General features: G+C 36.3%; 1 protein-coding gene across 1 annotated transcript in view; it reads right to left on the bottom strand.

Annotated features, from left to right (window-relative positions):
* The window catches only part of SLC30A8 (solute carrier family 30 member 8), a 42,069-nt gene extending 23,787 nt beyond the window's left edge, over positions 1–18,282 (bottom strand). The window contains exons 1-2 of the mRNA XM_053559312.1: positions 18,212–18,282; positions 11,391–11,587 (exon numbers count right to left, since the gene is read on the bottom strand). Of these exons, the coding sequence (XP_053415287.1) occupies positions 11,391–11,587; positions 18,212–18,282 (268 nt within the window). The remainder of the gene's footprint in view (positions 1–11,390; positions 11,588–18,211) is intronic.
* Between the last annotated feature and the right edge of the window lie 799 nt (positions 18,283–19,081).

Genomic DNA, 19,081 nt, shown 5'->3' with positions numbered 1-19,081 from the left:
ATCACCAGAGCTACTTATAAGAACCATCCAGAAAATTGTGAATAATAATTGCTGGATCTGATGGAGGAAACTATTTGCAGGAGGTAGTCTGTGACTAAACTTGCATTTGCTTCTGAAAGCATAAGATATTCTTGACAAGTAATTCAGTTATCTAGCCAGTATTTATTGAGCCCTTGCTATGCATGGTAGATAAATAGAGTATATGAAGATAAACACATCACAGCTCCCATTCACGGATCTGCTGGTCTAATACTCACCATCATGGATCATGGAGACATGATAATAGATCAGAGAGCTACTCTGATTGGCAGCATTAAGGATCTTTTCTCAAAGGAAGGGTAAGAATTAGCAAAAAGGGAAGGGCTTATCAGAAAGAGACAAGAGCAGGAACAAAAACACAGAGAAATGAAAGAACACACCACCTTTATGGAAAAACAGGAGGTGTGGGGTGTTGGAAGAAGAATGGGAAATAGAATGGGAAAGTGGGTCGGAGACCCTTGTGTGGAGGATTCTACGTCACCCCAAAGGGTTTGAACATTACTCTGTGGGTTTAAGCACATGTGCTGTGCCTTAGTGTCAAGGTTGTGACGTGTTCAGATCTGTAGGTAAGAGAAAGATCGAGAGATATTTGCCAGCCAATTGTATGGAAGATGACCTGGAGGGAAGGGATGTTGAGATGCAACTATAATAGCCGAAGAAAATTAAAATAAAGGCAGGAACTAATGCAGTGGGAGTCGTATTTCTGGAATACTTGGCAAAATGTGGAGAGTGGAGCACTTAAAACAAGACAGGAGAGCGGGGGTATAGCTCAGTGGTAGGGCATTTGACTGCACAAGAGAGGAGAGGAAGAGAAAAACTTCAGTCCTAAAACAGACCTTACTAGGGGCCAGTAAGGTGAAGGTGACAGCAGGAGACCAGGGAAGCCATCAGGTCTGGGCCTCATATGATAAAACACCTCAGATTGAGGCATTTGCCATTAAGTCTCCAAGAGAGCATCCGTGGAAAGCAGAATCTTACTGATAGGACTGAAACAAAGTAAACATTCCTCTGAGGACATAAGCCTGATGTGCCATCACTGAGCTATACCAGTGTATACTATGGCTGTACATTTTTTACATTCTCTAATTGTTTTATGAATGTCATTATCATACTATGCAGTATGTTATGTCAAAAATTCATCAAGTAGTTTTTTAACAAGTATAGCAGATTCTCAAATAACATCATTTTGTAATGTCAGCATCAGTTCATTCTAATATTGGTGAGACAAAAAGTGGATCCCCGGGGGCCGCTGTCTGTGGAGTTGGCACGTTCTCCCCACATCTGGGTGGGTTTTCTCCAGGTCTTCCATTTGCCACCCACATCCCAAAGATGTGACCCTGAGATGATCTGGTATGTCGACATGGTCCTCGTCTGAGCGAGTGTGGCTATGTGAGAATGCCCTGGGATGAGACAGCACTGATCCAGAGCTGCTTCTGCCTTACACCCCGGGCTTCCAGGACAGCCACTGGCTTCCTGTGACCCTGAAATGGAATAAGCAAGTAAGGAAATGAATGACTAAATGAACAAAGACAACTGATTGTCAAATAAAAAATCATAAGGTATGTTACAATCATACAAATAAATGACAGGAGGCAAAGCATTCAGTCTCCTGTATCCATGATTGTTTTTGAACTATGGGGTGGGAGAAGGTGCTCCCCACAATTTTTACTTTATAAAATTTTGCTTTATTTGTTGATTAAACCAAACCATTATAACCACTGTCTCTCAACAATTCACAAAAAAGTGGATAAATAATTACCTTGATTTCATTCATCTTAATGAAATATATATCACTAGATGGCCAAGGGGAGTCCTTCGAAGGTGCCTGTAGTGATATTCAGCAATGAGATGTATAGCACTTTTTCTAGGATGAGTTCACAAACTTAATTGTTTCACCTCATATGTATAGCTTGCATTCATTTCAATGTTTAATATTAGAAGTGTTTGATCTTTATCAAACACTTGATCAGAAGTTTGCTGACGTTTTAACTACATCAAGTAGCCTACAGTTAAACTGGTTTTGTTATATGTTGTTTTGCTTTAAGTTAAAGTTCCCAAGAACCTATCAATGTCATGAAGTGAGGACTTACTGTATTTAAAATATACCAGTTTTCCAACCATGTTTTGACATTTCTTAAATTTTTAATACCAAGAACCTCAAAAAATGTAAGTGGCCAGAGCCTCTGAAACATTCCGGCTGAAGGACAAAGTAAGTACCCTTATCAATAAAACATGCTGTTATCTCAAAACTTAGCTATATCTTTTACTTAGTAAGACAGAAATTTTCCACTGTGCAATATTTACCAGACTTCCAGCCTGCTCTCAGCTCTGTATTCTTGTCTAGCAATCTAATTTCTTCTCCTTTCTTGCTTAACTCTAAACAGTCCTATTTCAGATGCTTTCTCTGACCACTCTGAATTTCTTCTATCAAAGTCCATACTTGACCTTATTTTTCTGAGTTCAGCAGTGTCTGAACATTTATCCATTCACACAGAGATACCTGTGTACATTTGTAACATTAGTCCATCTTATGGCCTTTCTACAATGGGGAATTTTCATAAGCAATCAGAACGTGTCCCGACTCAACGGACTGTAAGGCTCGTTAAGAGCAGACACATGCTTATGCTCTTCCCTAGTTCCTCCTCCAGTCAGCTCTCCATCCTACAGCAGCCTCTCTCCTAAACACAGCTCTTTGATCAGCTTCTCCCCGTACAAAACTTCAATTGCTCCCCCAGGTCTACAACACAGAATGAATCCACATTCTTCAGCTGCACCCTAGTCCTTCTTAATACCCACAATGACCGTTCTAGCTACATTCGTCATTAACCACTTTTTACCCAACACCCCTGCTTCAGAGAGGCTCTTTCAACTGTAAGTCACAAATGCCAAACCCAAAATAACTTGAACAATAACAAAATGATAATGCAGAGGGTGCCCCAAAATATATACACATTTTAAGAAAGGAAAAAAACTGTATTAAAATTGTAATACTCCTTATGTACCCGTAACAAAAGATGAACACAAGTCACGTTGAGTACTCCTTCTAATTGCAGAAGTCAAACATGACTTTATTACAAATTTAACACGGTTTTTTTCCTTTCTTAAAATATGTTTTTTTTTGGTTTTTTTTTTTGCACTCTATGTATATTGGCTCATTACTGAGGGAAAAAAACAAAATCTGTGTGAGATTTGGTCAGGTGTAGTCTAATCCTGAGGTTCAAAAAATGTTCTCAGGGCTCTTCTTTGTCTCAGCTATTGCTATTTATCATTCTGTTGAAGACAGAATTCCTCCCCTTCCACAGGAAATATGGACCTTTGTGAGTTCTTGGCCTAAATGATTTTATTTTATGATTTGTACAGGAAAGAAAGAGAACTTTCTTCCAACTTCTCTATATAAAGACCCTGAGATTCTAATCAATGCAGTTTGGTATCTCACGCCAGCCTTGCCCATGTGCTTGATGTTCTCAGGCCAGGAGGACCAGAATTACAACCCAAGGAAAAAGTATGAGAATATTTGCTGAACAGGAAATACTAGTCAACTACAAAAAGTGACACCTAAGTTTCTAAGAATATAGATTTTCTGTTCTGCTTCAGATCTACCCACTTGGAATCATTCAAGGTAAGACCTGATATTTACCATTTCCCAGATGATAGAAGTAAGTAATGTTCATTCAGCTCCCTCCATCTTAAATTCCATTCTTATCTCCTTTATTGCCGCCTCTCAATTCCTACCCATCCTTCAAGGCCTTGCTCAAATGCCATATCCTTCAGGGGGAACCCCAAATCTCTAATAGTGATCTAAGAAGAATTGCTTTCTCTAAAGTGGTCAAGAATGGCTTGGAGGAGCAGGTGATTTGTGGATTGGGGTCTTGAATGGGGGACAGGATTTTCATCAGTATTGGACAATGAGGAGAGGGCTTTTTCATTCAAAGAAAAAGGCATAAGCAAAAGCTACGGGGACTGTAAGGTGCAAGGATTATTTTTGAAAGAATGAATAAATAAATTTGGATGAAACAGAACAGACATGTAGGGAAGTAGTAGGACAAGAAATATTAATAGTCAGTTTAGCAATCAGATTGTAGACTATCTTAAGAGAAAAAGTAAGAATTTTTCAAATTGTCCAGGATGCCAGGGCATTCCAATAGGCTGATCACTGTTCACTTGGGGAAGCCAAGTGGAGCTTTGCACAGTAAGAGCTCTAAACCAGTCTTTTCCAGCTACAAGCAACCTTATCAGTTTAGCTCAGTGCTCATCAAAATTTACAGGTTTTCATGATGAGGAAAGGGTTGTGAACCACTGAACTAGGCAAAAGGGAACCATTGAAGAATTTTGAAGATAGAAGAAACATGTTTTAGGAAGATCAGCTCAATAACCATATAGCTTAAATTCTAAATGTTTTTAGTTGGCATCTCTTTAATTTATTTGTTGACAATATCACTTTCTTCCAGCTCTAAAATCAGATTAGAATTCTAGACTTATTCACAGGAATGAGAAGAAAGAGGAAGAGGTTTATTAGCTGACTTTAGGTGAATAGCTGCCCATTTTCCCACTAAAGATATAAGGCATTTTATTTTTATTTATTTATTTTTTTAAAGACAGAGTCTCAGTTTATCGCCCTCAGTAGAATGCAGTGGCATCACAGCTCACAGCAACCTCCAACTCCTAGGCTTAGGCAATTCTCCTGCCTCAGCCTCCCAAGTAGCTGGGACTACAGGCACCTCCACAATACCTGGCTATTTTTTGTTGCAGTTTGGCCATGGCCAGGTTCGAACCTGCCACCTTCGATATATGGGGCTGGTGCCCTTCTCACTGAACCACAGGTGCCGTCCAATATAAGGCATTTTAAAAGCAAAATGATAAACATTCAACAAATTCAGTATAGAAGGAATGTGCCTCAACACAGTAAAGCTCACATAGGACAAACCAACAACCAACAACCTACTTAGCAGTGACAAATTCAAAGCTTTTCCTCTAGTATCAGGAAGAAGAAAAAGACAACCACTCTTATCATTTCTATTCACCATAGCGGGACTTGAATAGTGAAAATTATAAAACACCAATGAAAGAAATCAAAGAAGAAAGAAATAAATGTTCATAGATTGAAGAATTAACATTAAAATTTCATACCACCCAAAGCAATCTACCAATTCAATGCAAACCCTATAAAAATGCCAATGACATTTTTCACAGAAAAATAAAAAAACTTAAAATTTATATAATACCACAAAAGACCCCAAATAGCCAAAACAATCTTAAGTAAAAAGAATAAGCTGGAAGCATCACACTACCTGACTTCAAAATATGTTATAAAGCTATGGTATCCAAACTGCATGATATTGGCATAAAAATAGACATATAGACTAGTGGAACAGAATAAAGAGTCCAGAAATGAATCCATACATTTATAGCCTATAGGTTTTTCATCAAAGATGCCAAGAAAAAACATCTTTTGTGGGAAATTGCAGTCTCTTTTATAAATAGTCCTGGAAAAACTAGATGTCCTTATGCAAAAAATTAAGAAGTAAAATTTAGATGCCTATCTCACACCATATGTGAAAATCAACTCGGAATGGATTAGAGACTTAAACCCCAGATGCAAGGCCTTAAAACTGCCAGAAGAAGATATGACAAAAAGCTACATGAAACAGATCTGGGTAATAATTTGGTGGGGGCGGGGGGGAGATGACCTGAGAGGCTCAAGTAACAAAATCCAAAATAGACAAATGGAATTACATCAAATTAAAAAGCTTCTGCACAGCAAAGGAAGCAGTCAACAGAATGGGGAAACAACCAACAGAGTAAGGGAACACATCTGCAAATCATACATCCGAAAGGGATAATATCCAAAATATATCAAGAACTCAAACAACTCAATAGTAAGAAAACAAATAACATGATTTAAAAATGGGCAAAGAAATTGAATAGACATTTCTTGAAAGATGACATACAAATGGCCAACATTTGAAAATATGCTCAACATTACTAGTTATTAGGACAAATAAATTAAAATCACAATGAGATATCAACTCATACTTGTTAGAATGGCTATTATCAAACAAACAGAGAAAATATAAATGGTGAGCATTTGGAGAAAAGGGAGCTCCCATATACTTTGTGGGAATATAAATCAGCATAGCCATTAGGAAAATCAGTATACAGTTTCCTTAAAAAATTAAAAATAGAACTACTGTATGATCTAGTAATTGGGTATATATCCAAAGGAAATTAAATCAATATGTCTAAGTGGTATCAGATCTTCCATATGTAAGTATGTAACAAAGATTCCACGTACATTGCAGCATTATTCACAATAGTCAAGATATAAAATCTACCTAAGTGTCCATTAGGAAATGATGGATAAAGAAAACATTGTACATGTATACAATAGAATACTATTCAGCCTTACAAAACAAGGAAATCCTGTCATTTGTGACAACATGGAGAACCTGGAGGACATTATCTTAAATGAAATCATCCAAGGACAGAAAGATAAACACCACATGAACTCACTATTACATGGAATCTAAAATAATTGAATTTATAGAAGTGAAGTAGAGTGATCTGAGGGACTGAAGTGGGAAGTAGAGTGATCTGAGGGACTGGAGTGGGAAGTAGAGTGATCTGAGGGACTGGAGTGGGAAGTAGAGTGATCTGAGGGACTGGAGTGGGAAGTAGAGTGATCTGAGGGACTGGAGTGGGAAGTAGAGTGATCTGAGGGACTGGAGTGGGAAGTAGAGTGATCTGAGGGACTGGAGTGGGAAGTAGAGTGATCTGAGGGACTGGAGTGGGAAGTAGAGTGATCTGAGGGACTGGAGTGGGAAGTAGAGTGATCTGAGGGACTGGAGTGGGAAGTAGAGTGATCTGAGGGACTGGAGTGGGAAGTAGAGTGATCTGAGGGACTGGAGTGGGGGTAGGGAGAGGGAGAACTTGGGTGTGATGTTGCTCAGAGGACATAAAATTTCAGTTAGGTAAGATGAATAAGTTCAAGAGATGTTGGACAAGGATATTCTTTTTTTTTTTGTAGAGACAGAGTCTCACTGTACCGCCCTCGGGTAGAGTGCCGTGGCGTCACACGGCTCACAGCAACTTCTAACTCTTGGGCTTACATGATTTTTTTGCCTCAGCCTCCAGAGCAGCTGGGACTACAGGCGCCCGCCACAATGCCCAGCTATTTTTTTTTGTTGCAGTTTGGCCGGGGCTGGGTTTGAACCCGCCACCCTCGGCATATGGGGCCGGCGCCCTACTCACTGAGCCACAGGCGCCCTACTCACTGAGCCACAGGCACCGCCCAACAAGGATATTCTTAAAAATACTAAGAGAGTAGTTTTTAAGTGTTCCCACTACAAAAAAAAAAAAAAAAAGACAAGTATGTGAAGTGAGGCATATGTTTATTACCTCAATTCTGCCTTTCTACCATGCATGCATATTTTAAAGGACTATGCTGTACACAATAAACATATATAATTTTGTCAACTGAAAATTAATTTTTAATAAAAAGCAAAATGGCAGCATATAAAAAAGTTTCTGGAGAAAACTGATCTTTGTGAGTGAGAGAGCACAATGTTTTAAAGTATTGATTAGACATTAGCTGGGGGAGAAGATGTCACCCATTCTCAACATCCATATGAATTCAGAGGAAATCAGAGGAAGAGGAAGTCGTGGAGGAAACAAATCAGTTGGCACATCTTCTTGAGCTGTATTTTCAGTTGGTGCACCAGCACTTTATTTGGAAGGTCAAGAACATCACCTTTTCAAATCACATTTCAAATAAATTCTGTTATTAGGTTTTCCATCTTGTCAATCTCTTATAGAAACAACTGAATATAGTCTACCCTCTTCTGAATTCCAATAATAAAAAACAACACCCCTCTGGTGCAGTTAGTAATGGATTTCCAAAGGGAATTTTTTAGATTACAACTGCTAAATTTTTTGGAACTCCATCAAGTTATTAAACCCATATATGAAGGGTCATCTCCAGACTCTAGAAGTTGTGCGACATTAATTAATTTTGTAAACTTTAACTGGAAGGTTATTACCAACCCTGAAGTTGTCTTGGACTAGATGTACCTAAGTTGTTTTCCAGTTTTCAAAAGCAATAAAAGTCCAAATACGAGCGTATAGGCCAAAAGACTCTATAGTTAGAAGAAACCAAACAACTCTGCTAACTAGATAGTATAGCTTAGCAACGTCTGTTTTTCTCTAATCTTAGATAATTATTCATGTAAGCCCTCCTTTTGAGAAATAAATACGAATGTAGCCACCAAAATATTGGTAGCAGAAGGTGACAGGTAACAGTGGTCCTATATACCAGGGGGCTTACAGTATTCTTTTTTGTATTTGGAGAAAAAATAAATAACGCTGCATATCAAAACCTTTGAAATAAGTAAATTCTTCTGTCAGGCTATCTACTTTCAATGTATGATAATGAATTTGAAATTTTCAAGGTGATGTATGTCTTGGGAAAAATATAAATGACCATAGTGTACTCAAGAAGTAGAAATTTTAAGTATATCGATAAATAAGAAAGAAGCTAAAATCTGCAACAAAAAAATTATGCCAAAAATGTTTCCAAAGCCAGACAAATACCCAGGGAGTTCTTTAAAAAAGAAGAGTTAATTATAATGTTCTACAAACTGTTTGGGTTTCTTTATAAAAAAGAAATCATTAAAACTAAACTTTTCATTTAAGCATTAAAAATTGATTGAAAACCCTAGAAAAATAACACCAAAACAAAAACCTATAGTTAAATTTCAATTATTAATAAGAATATACAATTCCTAACAAAAATATTAGTGAGTCATATTCAGCAATGCATGAAAAGAATAACCCACTACAAAAATTCAAAAAAGAATTTGAGAAGCATCATTGTAGGAGCCCAAAAACATAAGCCCTGGAATTCCAACTACATGCTGGCTTGCCCGCTTACAAGAGTATGTTTCCAAAAGAGAATTATTTTACCTTTTGTGCTTCAAATTCTTTGTCTGTAAACTGGGGTTAATATAGAACCTACCTTTTTGGAATTTCACTAGGGTTAATTGAGGTAATACATGGAAAGCACTCACGACAGTTTTTAATGCACAGTACACATTAAATAAATATTAGCTGTTATCAAAAACACAAAGATATATCATATTAGGAAATCTCTTAATGTAATACACCTAACAATGAATCAAATGCTTTAAAACACAATACATTTAAACTAAAAGGTATTTGATAAAAAGTCAACATTTATCCTTGATTATTTGTTAGTCATTTAAAACCTAAGGTAAAGAGCATATTTTATTAACATAAAAATATTTAACCTTTCAAGAAGCAACTTGCTTTATAGTTAAACAACTGAACATAAATTTGATTTAACATAAGATATTGTTTAATATGATAAAATACTAAACATAGAGAGATATAATTATTAAAAATGAGGAGAAATATGATTTTTGCACAAGAGGGGGTTATCGACTAAGGTAGGAAGGATGCACGCAAGAGAAACAGGGAAAATGCACTGAAATACATTTAGAATTGACAGTAAATCAAGCACATTATTAGGTACAAAATGAATATATGAAATTCAAAACTTTCCAGAAGACAAAAAAGTAAGCACATGGAAAACAGGACATGAAAAAAAGAAGAGCTCATTTACCCCTGGAAAGAATAAGGTAAACCCATAAAATGACCAGAAATAACTCTTGCAAGAAATAGACTGTCCCTGTAGTAAAAACTTGATGAGAGATATAGAATGTTTGGGTAAATGAAGAAACATATCATATTCCTGGAAAAAAACTGAGTATTTTAAAGATGTATTCCCAAACTAATTTATATACCAATAAAGTCATAATTGGAGCTGAGAACTGAAAAAAAATGATTCTCATGTTTAATTAGGATAATAAACATGGATGAGTAGCCTTTACTTTTTTGTGTCAAATAAAAAATCAGGAGGAAGAAACAACAGATGTTATAACATTCACATATAAATCTACATTAATTATGTTCCTGACAGAGAACAGGAACACAGATCAATAAAATACCTTAAAAACATCAAAAATCAATGGAAGAGAGAATTAATTATTCCATAAATGATGCTGAAAACTTTGTGGCTATTTAGAAAATGAATTTTCCATCCTTAAAGCACATAATATAGCTAATTTCATATTGATTTAAAAATTAAATACAAAAATGTGAACAAGGAAAGCATTTATCTTCTCAGAAGATGGGGAAAGATCTAAGCACAAAAATAGTAAAACAGTAGCAAAATAAATCATGTCAAAATGAAATTTGATAGTTACATATATGAAATTTGAAACTTCTCTAAGTCAAAACAAGAATTAAAAAGTTAAATAACAAACTGTAAAATTAGTTATAACTAGCAAAACAAAAGTTAACACCCTAACTATATAAAGAGCTCCCAGAGATCAATAAAAAGAATTAACAAAGTTCTCTATAAAATAAATGAGCAACAGACATAAAGAGGAAAGGAGAAAATGTGTTAACAGAGTGAAATACAGATTACTAATAAGCATGCAAAAAATTCTAATAGTAACTATTAAAGAAATGAATATTAAGATGAAACATTCATCTATACATTAAAAAGATTTTTAAAAGGTTAAAATATGTCCTGGGAAAGAGAAATATTCTCAGGTAGAGGGGGAAGGTATAAGATTCATTTAACTTTATGGCAATATGAATACTGAAGTAATAAAAATATTCATGTTCTTGGGTGGCGCCTGTGGCTCAAAGGAGTAGGGCACCAGCCCCATATACCAGAGGTGGTGGGTTCAAACCCAGCCCCAGCCAAAAATGTATATATATTTTTTTTTCATGTCCTTCATATGAATTATTTCCACTTTCAAGAATCTCTTTGAAGAGATTAACTAGAAAGTCAGGCAGAATTTTATTTAAGATTTTTTTCATTGTAGCCATTGTCCATAAGCAGAAAGACATTCCCTAAATTTCTAACAAGAGAGAGATGGTTATGTATTCCCATTACAGTGGAGCACATTAGAAAATATTGTTCAGTCACAAGAATGGTTTTGAAGAGTATTTAATGGTATGGTCAAAAGCATTCAATATTCTCTCAATTATGTATCAAAAAACCCTGTGAGCAATGAATAGAAAATATGTTGTGCAAAATATATATATGTGCTATTATGTTTTTGGAGGCTGTGGCTTGAGCATAGGATGATGATGAATTTTATTTTATTTCCTTCTATTTTCCAACTTACCTACAATGAGCATATTGTTGCTTTATACTAATAGAAAATATTAAACCTTACTTTCAAAGAACTTAGGTAGCTTTCTCATAATAATGTAAAGTTTTGTTTGCTTGTTTCAGCAGAGAATTCTTGAGAAAGACTCACCCATGACCTCTGCAATCATGAACACAAAGCATATCACTGACGCAGCACAGAGCTTCCACTTGGCATGGGTCTTCTCATTCACTCTGTCCTCCACAGCCTTGGAGTTGCTATGGCAATGGTAGCCTCCTGACTCCAGCCCCTCGGGCCCTTCTCCAGGACATTGGTCTTTATTCACAGGTTTCGGCTGGAGTTCCACACTATGGATGAGTTTGACAGATGGAGAAGTGAACATGGTTGCAAGTAAGTACCTCACTAACGGCCCTGTCCCTTCTTGAAATCGCTATTGAGACTTAACTAGCTAAGAATGTAATCCACTCCTCCTTCTACGAGAATTCTCAAGTACGAAAAAAACAAGCAAGAACTTGTTTTCTGCATTCACAACTACTGAAATTCACTTTCATTCAGTCAAGCTCTTACCCAGTCGGTACCACTAATGATTAAGAGATATCAAAGAAATAGGAGGAAAAAAGAATCACACACCTTTTAATGCAATTCTTTCCCAGTTATTTCACTTTAAAAAAGACTTTGGACACTGTGCTACAAATAATAATAATGTAAATTCACTTTCATTCAGTCAAGCTCTTAACCAGTTGGTACCACTAATGATTAAGAGATATCAAAGAAATAGGAGGAAAAAAGAATCACACACCTTTTTATGCAATTCTTTCCCAGTTATTTCACTTTAAAAAAGACTTTGGACACTGTGCTACAAATAATAATAATGTAAATTGGGGGATGGTGTAAGATAGATGTTTATGAGCCAGACTAAGGATTCAAATACATATAAACATGGTTAATACATCATAGCACTTTTTCTTGCTGGGTTCATATGGACCCTCATAAACCACCTTACCACTGTTTTGCAGTCTGAATCAATGAATGTTAAAATGAGAGTTGAAACTTACTTATACTTCCCAAAGTAGGCAGTGAATATCTGTTCTATTCAAACACAAAGCATGATTCTAGCCATTCATAGTATCATAGAATTTCATAGACAGAAAGATTATAGAAAATATTTAGTCCAATTTCGCAGTTTATTTTTTCTTTTTTAAATAATTTTTTATTGATGCATGATACGTGTACATAGTTTCGGGGTATATGTGATAATTTAGTACATTCATAAAATTTGTAAAGATCAAATCAGTGTACTTATGTTATCCATCAGCTTAAACATTTGTCTTTTCTTTATGCCAGAAATATTCTAATTATTCTCTTCTAGCTAATTTGAAATGTGCAATGAATAATTGTAAACTATAATGACCCTACTGATTTATCAAACACTAGGTCTTATTTCTTCCATCAAGCCATATATTTGTACCCATTAATCATTTTCTCTTTACTCCTTCGTGAGCCTTACCCCCAACCACCTTTCTGCTCTCTACTTTTATGAGATCAACTTTGGAGACTGCATATATAAGTCAGAACGTGATATTTGTCTTTCTATGTTCGGCTTATTTCACTTCATTACAACCTCAAAGTTTCTTGGCTGACATAACTAAGGTTCAGAAATGCTAAGTAATTGCCTACAGTCAAGCAGCCAGGAAACAGCCGTGTGCGTATTCTAAGCCCGGTATTTTCCACACCTGAGCACACACTGCCTCCCTGCCTCAATACCAATACACCTAAAACCAGTTTTCACTGACACAGATGTCAATGTGCATGGACCTTAAACTAATCAGACTCAAAATTATTTTTAATAGAACTCTTTTGAAGACATAAGCAAGATTCTGGAATTAAGGAGTTAGCATTTCTGGCTTTGAAAGTAAAATAAATACATAAGCTTTAATCTGAAGATTTATTTCATTTATTGCATCACCATTCAGAAATAAAAATCTGATGGTTTTGCCTTAAATGATAATTATTATTATGGCTCCAATTATCATTATATTTAGGTTTTTCATTATAAAAAATCTAGAATTACAGAAAAGCACAAAGCAGAGGGAAAAATCACTAGTAATCTTGTTTCTGAGAGACAAGTATTATCGATACTTTGATGTGTAGGTTTAAAAGATACAAATACGCATTTTTGTCACGTGATTAGGATTCATATTAATCAGAATGCTTTAGGTCGCAAGCACAGAAGACAAAGCTCTTGCTAGAATAATTAACAAATAAGAATTAATTGGTTCTTCAACTGAAAACATCTCTAGAGGCATCCAGGCACTCTTTCAATGGGGCTCTGGATCTATTTCTCTCTGGTTCTCAGCTGTATTTCAATCTCAAGCTGGTCTTCCTCATGATAGTGGAACGGTTGCCAAAGGTAATCAGATCATGTGCTTGCTTTACACACCGAGAGAGTCTCTGCTCTTTTGCGCTTTTCTCATAATTGCCAAACAAGAATCTTGACGTGCATGCTGATTTGGCCATACGTAAACCAACCAGAGGAGTATGGATGAGCTGGTTGGCTTAGGTCTTGTAGCACTCAGAAGATTGGCTAACCCCAGCCATGCTGACTTTTAAAGCTCAACTTAGGGTAAATTCTACCCAAATCACAGGGCTGAAACTCAGTGGGGGAAGGACTAGAATGGATACAAATAACATGACAGTGTCATGAGAAGATTCTACTGAAGATACAGCTTCTGAACCTGACTCTTAGCTATATATGCATATACTAACATTTTCTCAATTCATTAAATTTTCTGTCACTATTTTTAACATATGGAGAGTATTATATTACCCTAGGTGTGCTATAACATAATTAACTGATTATCTATTATTGAACAATTCATTCTTTTTTCAATTATTTTCTTGCATAAGCATTGCTATGATTTATATCATTGCAGTTAATCTTTGCTCAATACATTATCTCCATATAATAGAATCTTAAAAATGGAATTGCTTAGTCACAGGGCACCTGACTTTCTAAGGATTTTTATGTATACTGCCAGATTGGCTTTGGGATGTTTTTATCAATGTTGTTAACAGCACTCAGAATTTTGAGCTGTTTCAAATAATCTTCTCTGTGGGAGTAAGAAACATCTGGCAAGTGACAATTAAAATAATCATATCTTTAAATAAGTTATCTTGTTTTGTAACACATACCCTGATAATAATCATAGAATTTGCTAATGGGGTCACCAAATGTCCTCAACACAGAGGAGCCTGAGTTCTAATACAAAAGCATCTTGGAAGTTTCCTCCTTTCTTGCCCTGAGAAGCAGCATGAGCAGGGCGGGACACCACGGTTCTGCCGCATCCTGGCTGCTGTGGTCATAAGAAGCTCGGCTTTATTTTATGTTTTTCATGAATCCTGTGTCCAGAGAAAATCAGGTGATAAGTGAGCAGGAGGCAGGACTTCTCCTAGAGCAGCTTAAAAGCAAGACAAAGACACGAATACAGGGAACCGCCTCTGGGTAACTCCACAAGTATGAAACCCATGGGCGACAGACTTGCTCTACTGCTTTCTTGTCCTAGAGTCTACAGTTAAGCAGTGTGGGTATTCTTTGAGCTGGGACTGCTCCTTGAAGTGCTAAGCCAGAATTCCAAAAGTGGGCTTCAGAGGGTTCACTGAAATTGTGTACAACATGCTCACCTGTGTATGTTTTGTGGGGGTAGGCAAGAGTACACAGTCTCCATGGGCTCCCCAAAGGGTTTATGACCTCAAAGAAGTTAAAAATCATTCCTCATCAGCTCAGTGCCTGTGGCTCAAGCAGCTAAGGTGCCAGCCACATACACCTGAGCTAGCGGGTTCGAATCCAGCCTGAGCCCACAAAACAATGGTTGCAACCAAAAAAAAATAGCCGGGCATTGTGACAGGTGCCTGTGGTCCCAGCTACTTGGGAGGTGGAGGCAAGAGAGTTGCTTGAGGCCAGGAGTTGGAGGTTGCCGTGAGCTGTGATGCCACAGCACTCTACCCAGGGCAACAGCTTGAGGCTCTGTCTCAAAAAAAAAAAAAAAAATCATTCCTTGTCATCCCTTGCAGTGGTTCTCACCCTGTGGGTCATGACCCCTTTGGGGGGGGTTCAAATGACCCTTTCACAGGGTTGCCTAAGACCATCCTGCATATCAGATATTTACATTATGATTCATAACAGTAGCATAATTACAGTTATGAAGTAGCAACAAAATAATTTTATGGTTGGGGGTCACCAGAACGCAAGGAACTGTATTAAAGGGTCACGGCATTAGGAAGGTTCAGAACCACTGCAGCTTAGAGCAAACTTCTCTAAGTCTCTCTTGATGCAGAATAGGCTCTTGATCTGAAAAATAATGTGAATTCTAATAAGTACTATTTAAAGAAGGTTGTAAAAAGCAAATGCTATGATGTATCAAAAAATGAAATGTGAATCTGCTATCAAAGAATAAATCCCAACAGATTTCCATACATTCAACTATGGCAAAGCTTTAGTTTGGATAATAGGCCAAAGAAATTTATTGCAATATCAAAGGGGAAATAGGGAGAAAATCAGAGTGAAAATAGGAAAATATTAGAAAATTTGATGCCAGTAACCACAACTTTGAGTTTATCTCTTAAAATAAAATTTAGAAAATGGGGCTTTATTTTTGTAAACTTAGGGAAGTTTTTATTTTATCTTATTTTTTAATTTTGTTTTCATTTGGCGGTAGAAGTTAAACTACTTTGCTACTGTATCTCTAAAATGGAGATGGTAAATCAGAGGGTGTCAAAAATGTATACACCTGTTAAGAAAGAGAAAAACCATATTAAAATTATAATACTCAATATACACCAATAACAAAAGATGAGTACAAGTCATGATGAGCACCTCTTATAATTGCAGAGGTCAAACGTGACTTGAGTATTATAAATTTAACTGTGAGTCATCAAATGATTGTTGGTTAAGCCATTAAGTTTGGGGATGATTTGTTGCACAGCAATAGATAAGTGAAACCTTTCCTTCGTTTCCTTCAGATTTAGTTTCTTAGCAATATAAATTAAAAGCTCGGGATAAGTAGGAAAAAAAGGCAAAGAAGGAGAAAAAGGAAAAAATATCAGAGAATGAAGTTATAAGATCTATGTAGTAGAGACAGAACAAAATAAATGAGGAAGGAGATTGGGAGAGGTGAAGAAAGGAAGCGAGAAAGAGGGAGTCTAGGCTCATGTAATCTCAAGAGGAAGTAGATTAAGTATTCAGGGGACCACATGGTAAAGGTGGAGGCGGAAAGGAAACACTAAATTCACAAACAGTGGGTAAGGGGCATCGCTCCAGAACTCAGCTCAGCCACAATTAACCATCTGACTTTGAGAAAAGCATTGACTGTCTCTGACATTTTTTTTTGCCTGCTAAAATAAGGGATACAAATAAAGAAACCTTTCCAGATTTAATCTTTTTTGTTTGACAAGAAAATAAAAATGAGTTTGACAGTTTTTATAAACATTATGTCCCGAAAACCATACCTATTTATGAGGTGAAGAAGATCCTGTAACTATGAATGATCAGCTTATTTGTGCAAGAGAATGATAATAATCCATTTTGATGAGAAGGGAAATATTGTAGAAATGTTATTTCAATAATGTACAGATGCTATATTAATAGTGTCCCAAAGGTTAACAATTTATTGTCCAAAAATACTGACTAATCTAACAACCACCCAACGCAAGGCTTTGTTTTTAGTGCAGATTATCTCAACAAATTATATCTATTCTAATATTCTAAGAAAATAATTCTTCTGATGTAAGATAATACATGTTCTGGATTCTTTGTTTTAAGCAAAGTCATAAATATTCTTTTGAAAAGTTTGTTTACTGTTGCTAAAATATTTGATGCTATCAAACATAATATTGCCACTCTTTAGAATATTAATTTGGCTCCATAAAACAAACATAAATGTTACACATATTATTATTGGGTAAGCATCCTCTTAAATGCTGTTCCTAACATGAATTTATTTCATATTTTTATTCATTCATTTATATATGCTGATGTGTTTCTTTTTGCTCCCCACTCAGATTTGACCCCACAAACATATCAAGCTCTCAATCCAGAAAAACCTTCCCTTAAACCTACTTTCTATGAAGTATTTTCTTTAATCCTGTTCTAATTCATTTTTATTTTCCATTTTTTTATCACCACGTCTGAAAAAGCTTTCCCTGACCTGCAAGTTTGGGTCTGACATAGGTTCTCTCGTATTCTCAATGAATGCTCCCAGCATGACACAAACATGCTATTTTATAGTTGCCTAGTCCTTACTTGTATTTAACACTGGACTATGTTTCAAGAAGACAGAGTTCTGGGACCAGAAATCATTTTCTTTTCCATGATGGAGGTCCAACATTAAGCACAGATGTGCTTAATCATTACAACAAGTGAAACACGAATGAACGTATTGGAGGCGGAACTATGGGAGGTATTAACAAGAACTGTAACTATGTAAAAAATAAAAATCAGCCATATTTACTATAGGCATATATATTCATAATGGTATTTTATGAGTAAGAAAGTAATGAATCATTTTAAGATCTATACAACCACAGTTGAAAAGTTGCTGTCATTGAAAAGTCTCCTTTCTAAATAAAAATTTAGAAATTTCTATGAAAAAAGTAATAAAACTTACTGTTTTAAATGCGGAAATAAGAAAAACAAGTAAACATGTTAGATTGTATATGTCCATTTTCTGCAAGAAAACTACAGATGGAAAACACTTTAATAAAATGTTCCCTTTATGCACTTAGGATATTTAAGGAATCAAACCAAAAGAACTACATTTTTCAGTCTCTCAGTCAACAGCTTATAAAATGTCCCAAAATGTCCCAAAATGTTCCAAGTGGCAAAGTCAAAGTTTGAAATTCACAAGCAATAGGATCTAGAAATTTATTGAATATGCAAGACACACAATTGTAACATAGATGCAGGAATCTGTTACCTGTCCAGTGTGAAGGCGTACATCTTGGTGGCTTTATCATTCACAAGATAAGTTCTCTCGGGAAACTCCATGATGGCCAGGATAAGAGCTGTGGTTGTTGTTGACTTCACTGTCCAGTTTCTTAAACAAAGCAGCACTGCAACTATTTACACCCTTTCCAAAAATAAAAGTAATAAAATAAAAAACCTCCTACATCGATGTTCTTGGTAGTCTGCTAAAGCCACAACCTCCTTGGAATATCAACTGGCCTCGTTTTTTCACCCACAAAAATTGACTTCCCAGGGAGGTTTGCAGGTGTGTGTATCTTTCTCATGCTCTCTGATTCAATTGTGCTTAAAGGGAGAAGAGCTCACAGGTTTCCCACTAATTGCTGAGTAAGGGTTTGACCTTCAGAGCACACCTGGGTGAGCTGCAAATAGCCACCCTTCTGTATACTAATCTCACTTTTTTCTTTTTATTAATAGTTCACTCTTTCCCCCCCGTCTATCAATGTAACATATTTCTTTGGGGATTTAGTTCTAAGATGACCTCTAAGCAGATGTCAGAATTTACTTCTCCTCTTCTAGGAGCATTTTGGGATTTGAATATTGAAGGGGAAGACAAGGGTCGTTAGTCACTGAAGGCTGTGATCTGAAACCACTCCTAATGTGGCAGCTTTGAAGCTCTTTTGATAGGCAAGAGAAGGGCTGTGCTTGTAAGTAAATAATAGCTCTCCACCGTGCAAGAACTGGATAGAACTGTGGCCTCCCTGGCCAGGGTACCCTCTACAAAAGATAAAGACACCCCCAAGGAAAGTTTACCAGGCGTCCCAATCACAGCTCTTGGCAATGGAGCCTCTCAGTTGCTCCCTCAGACCTTCAACTCTCCAAC

Source organism: Nycticebus coucang, chromosome 13, assembly GCF_027406575.1.
Source record: "Nycticebus coucang isolate mNycCou1 chromosome 13, mNycCou1.pri, whole genome shotgun sequence".
NCBI classification, from domain to species: Eukaryota; Metazoa; Chordata; class Mammalia; order Primates; family Lorisidae; genus Nycticebus; species Nycticebus coucang.
The sequence above is the reverse complement of the archived record's forward strand: the minus strand, read 5'-3'. Positions and strand labels throughout refer to the sequence as shown.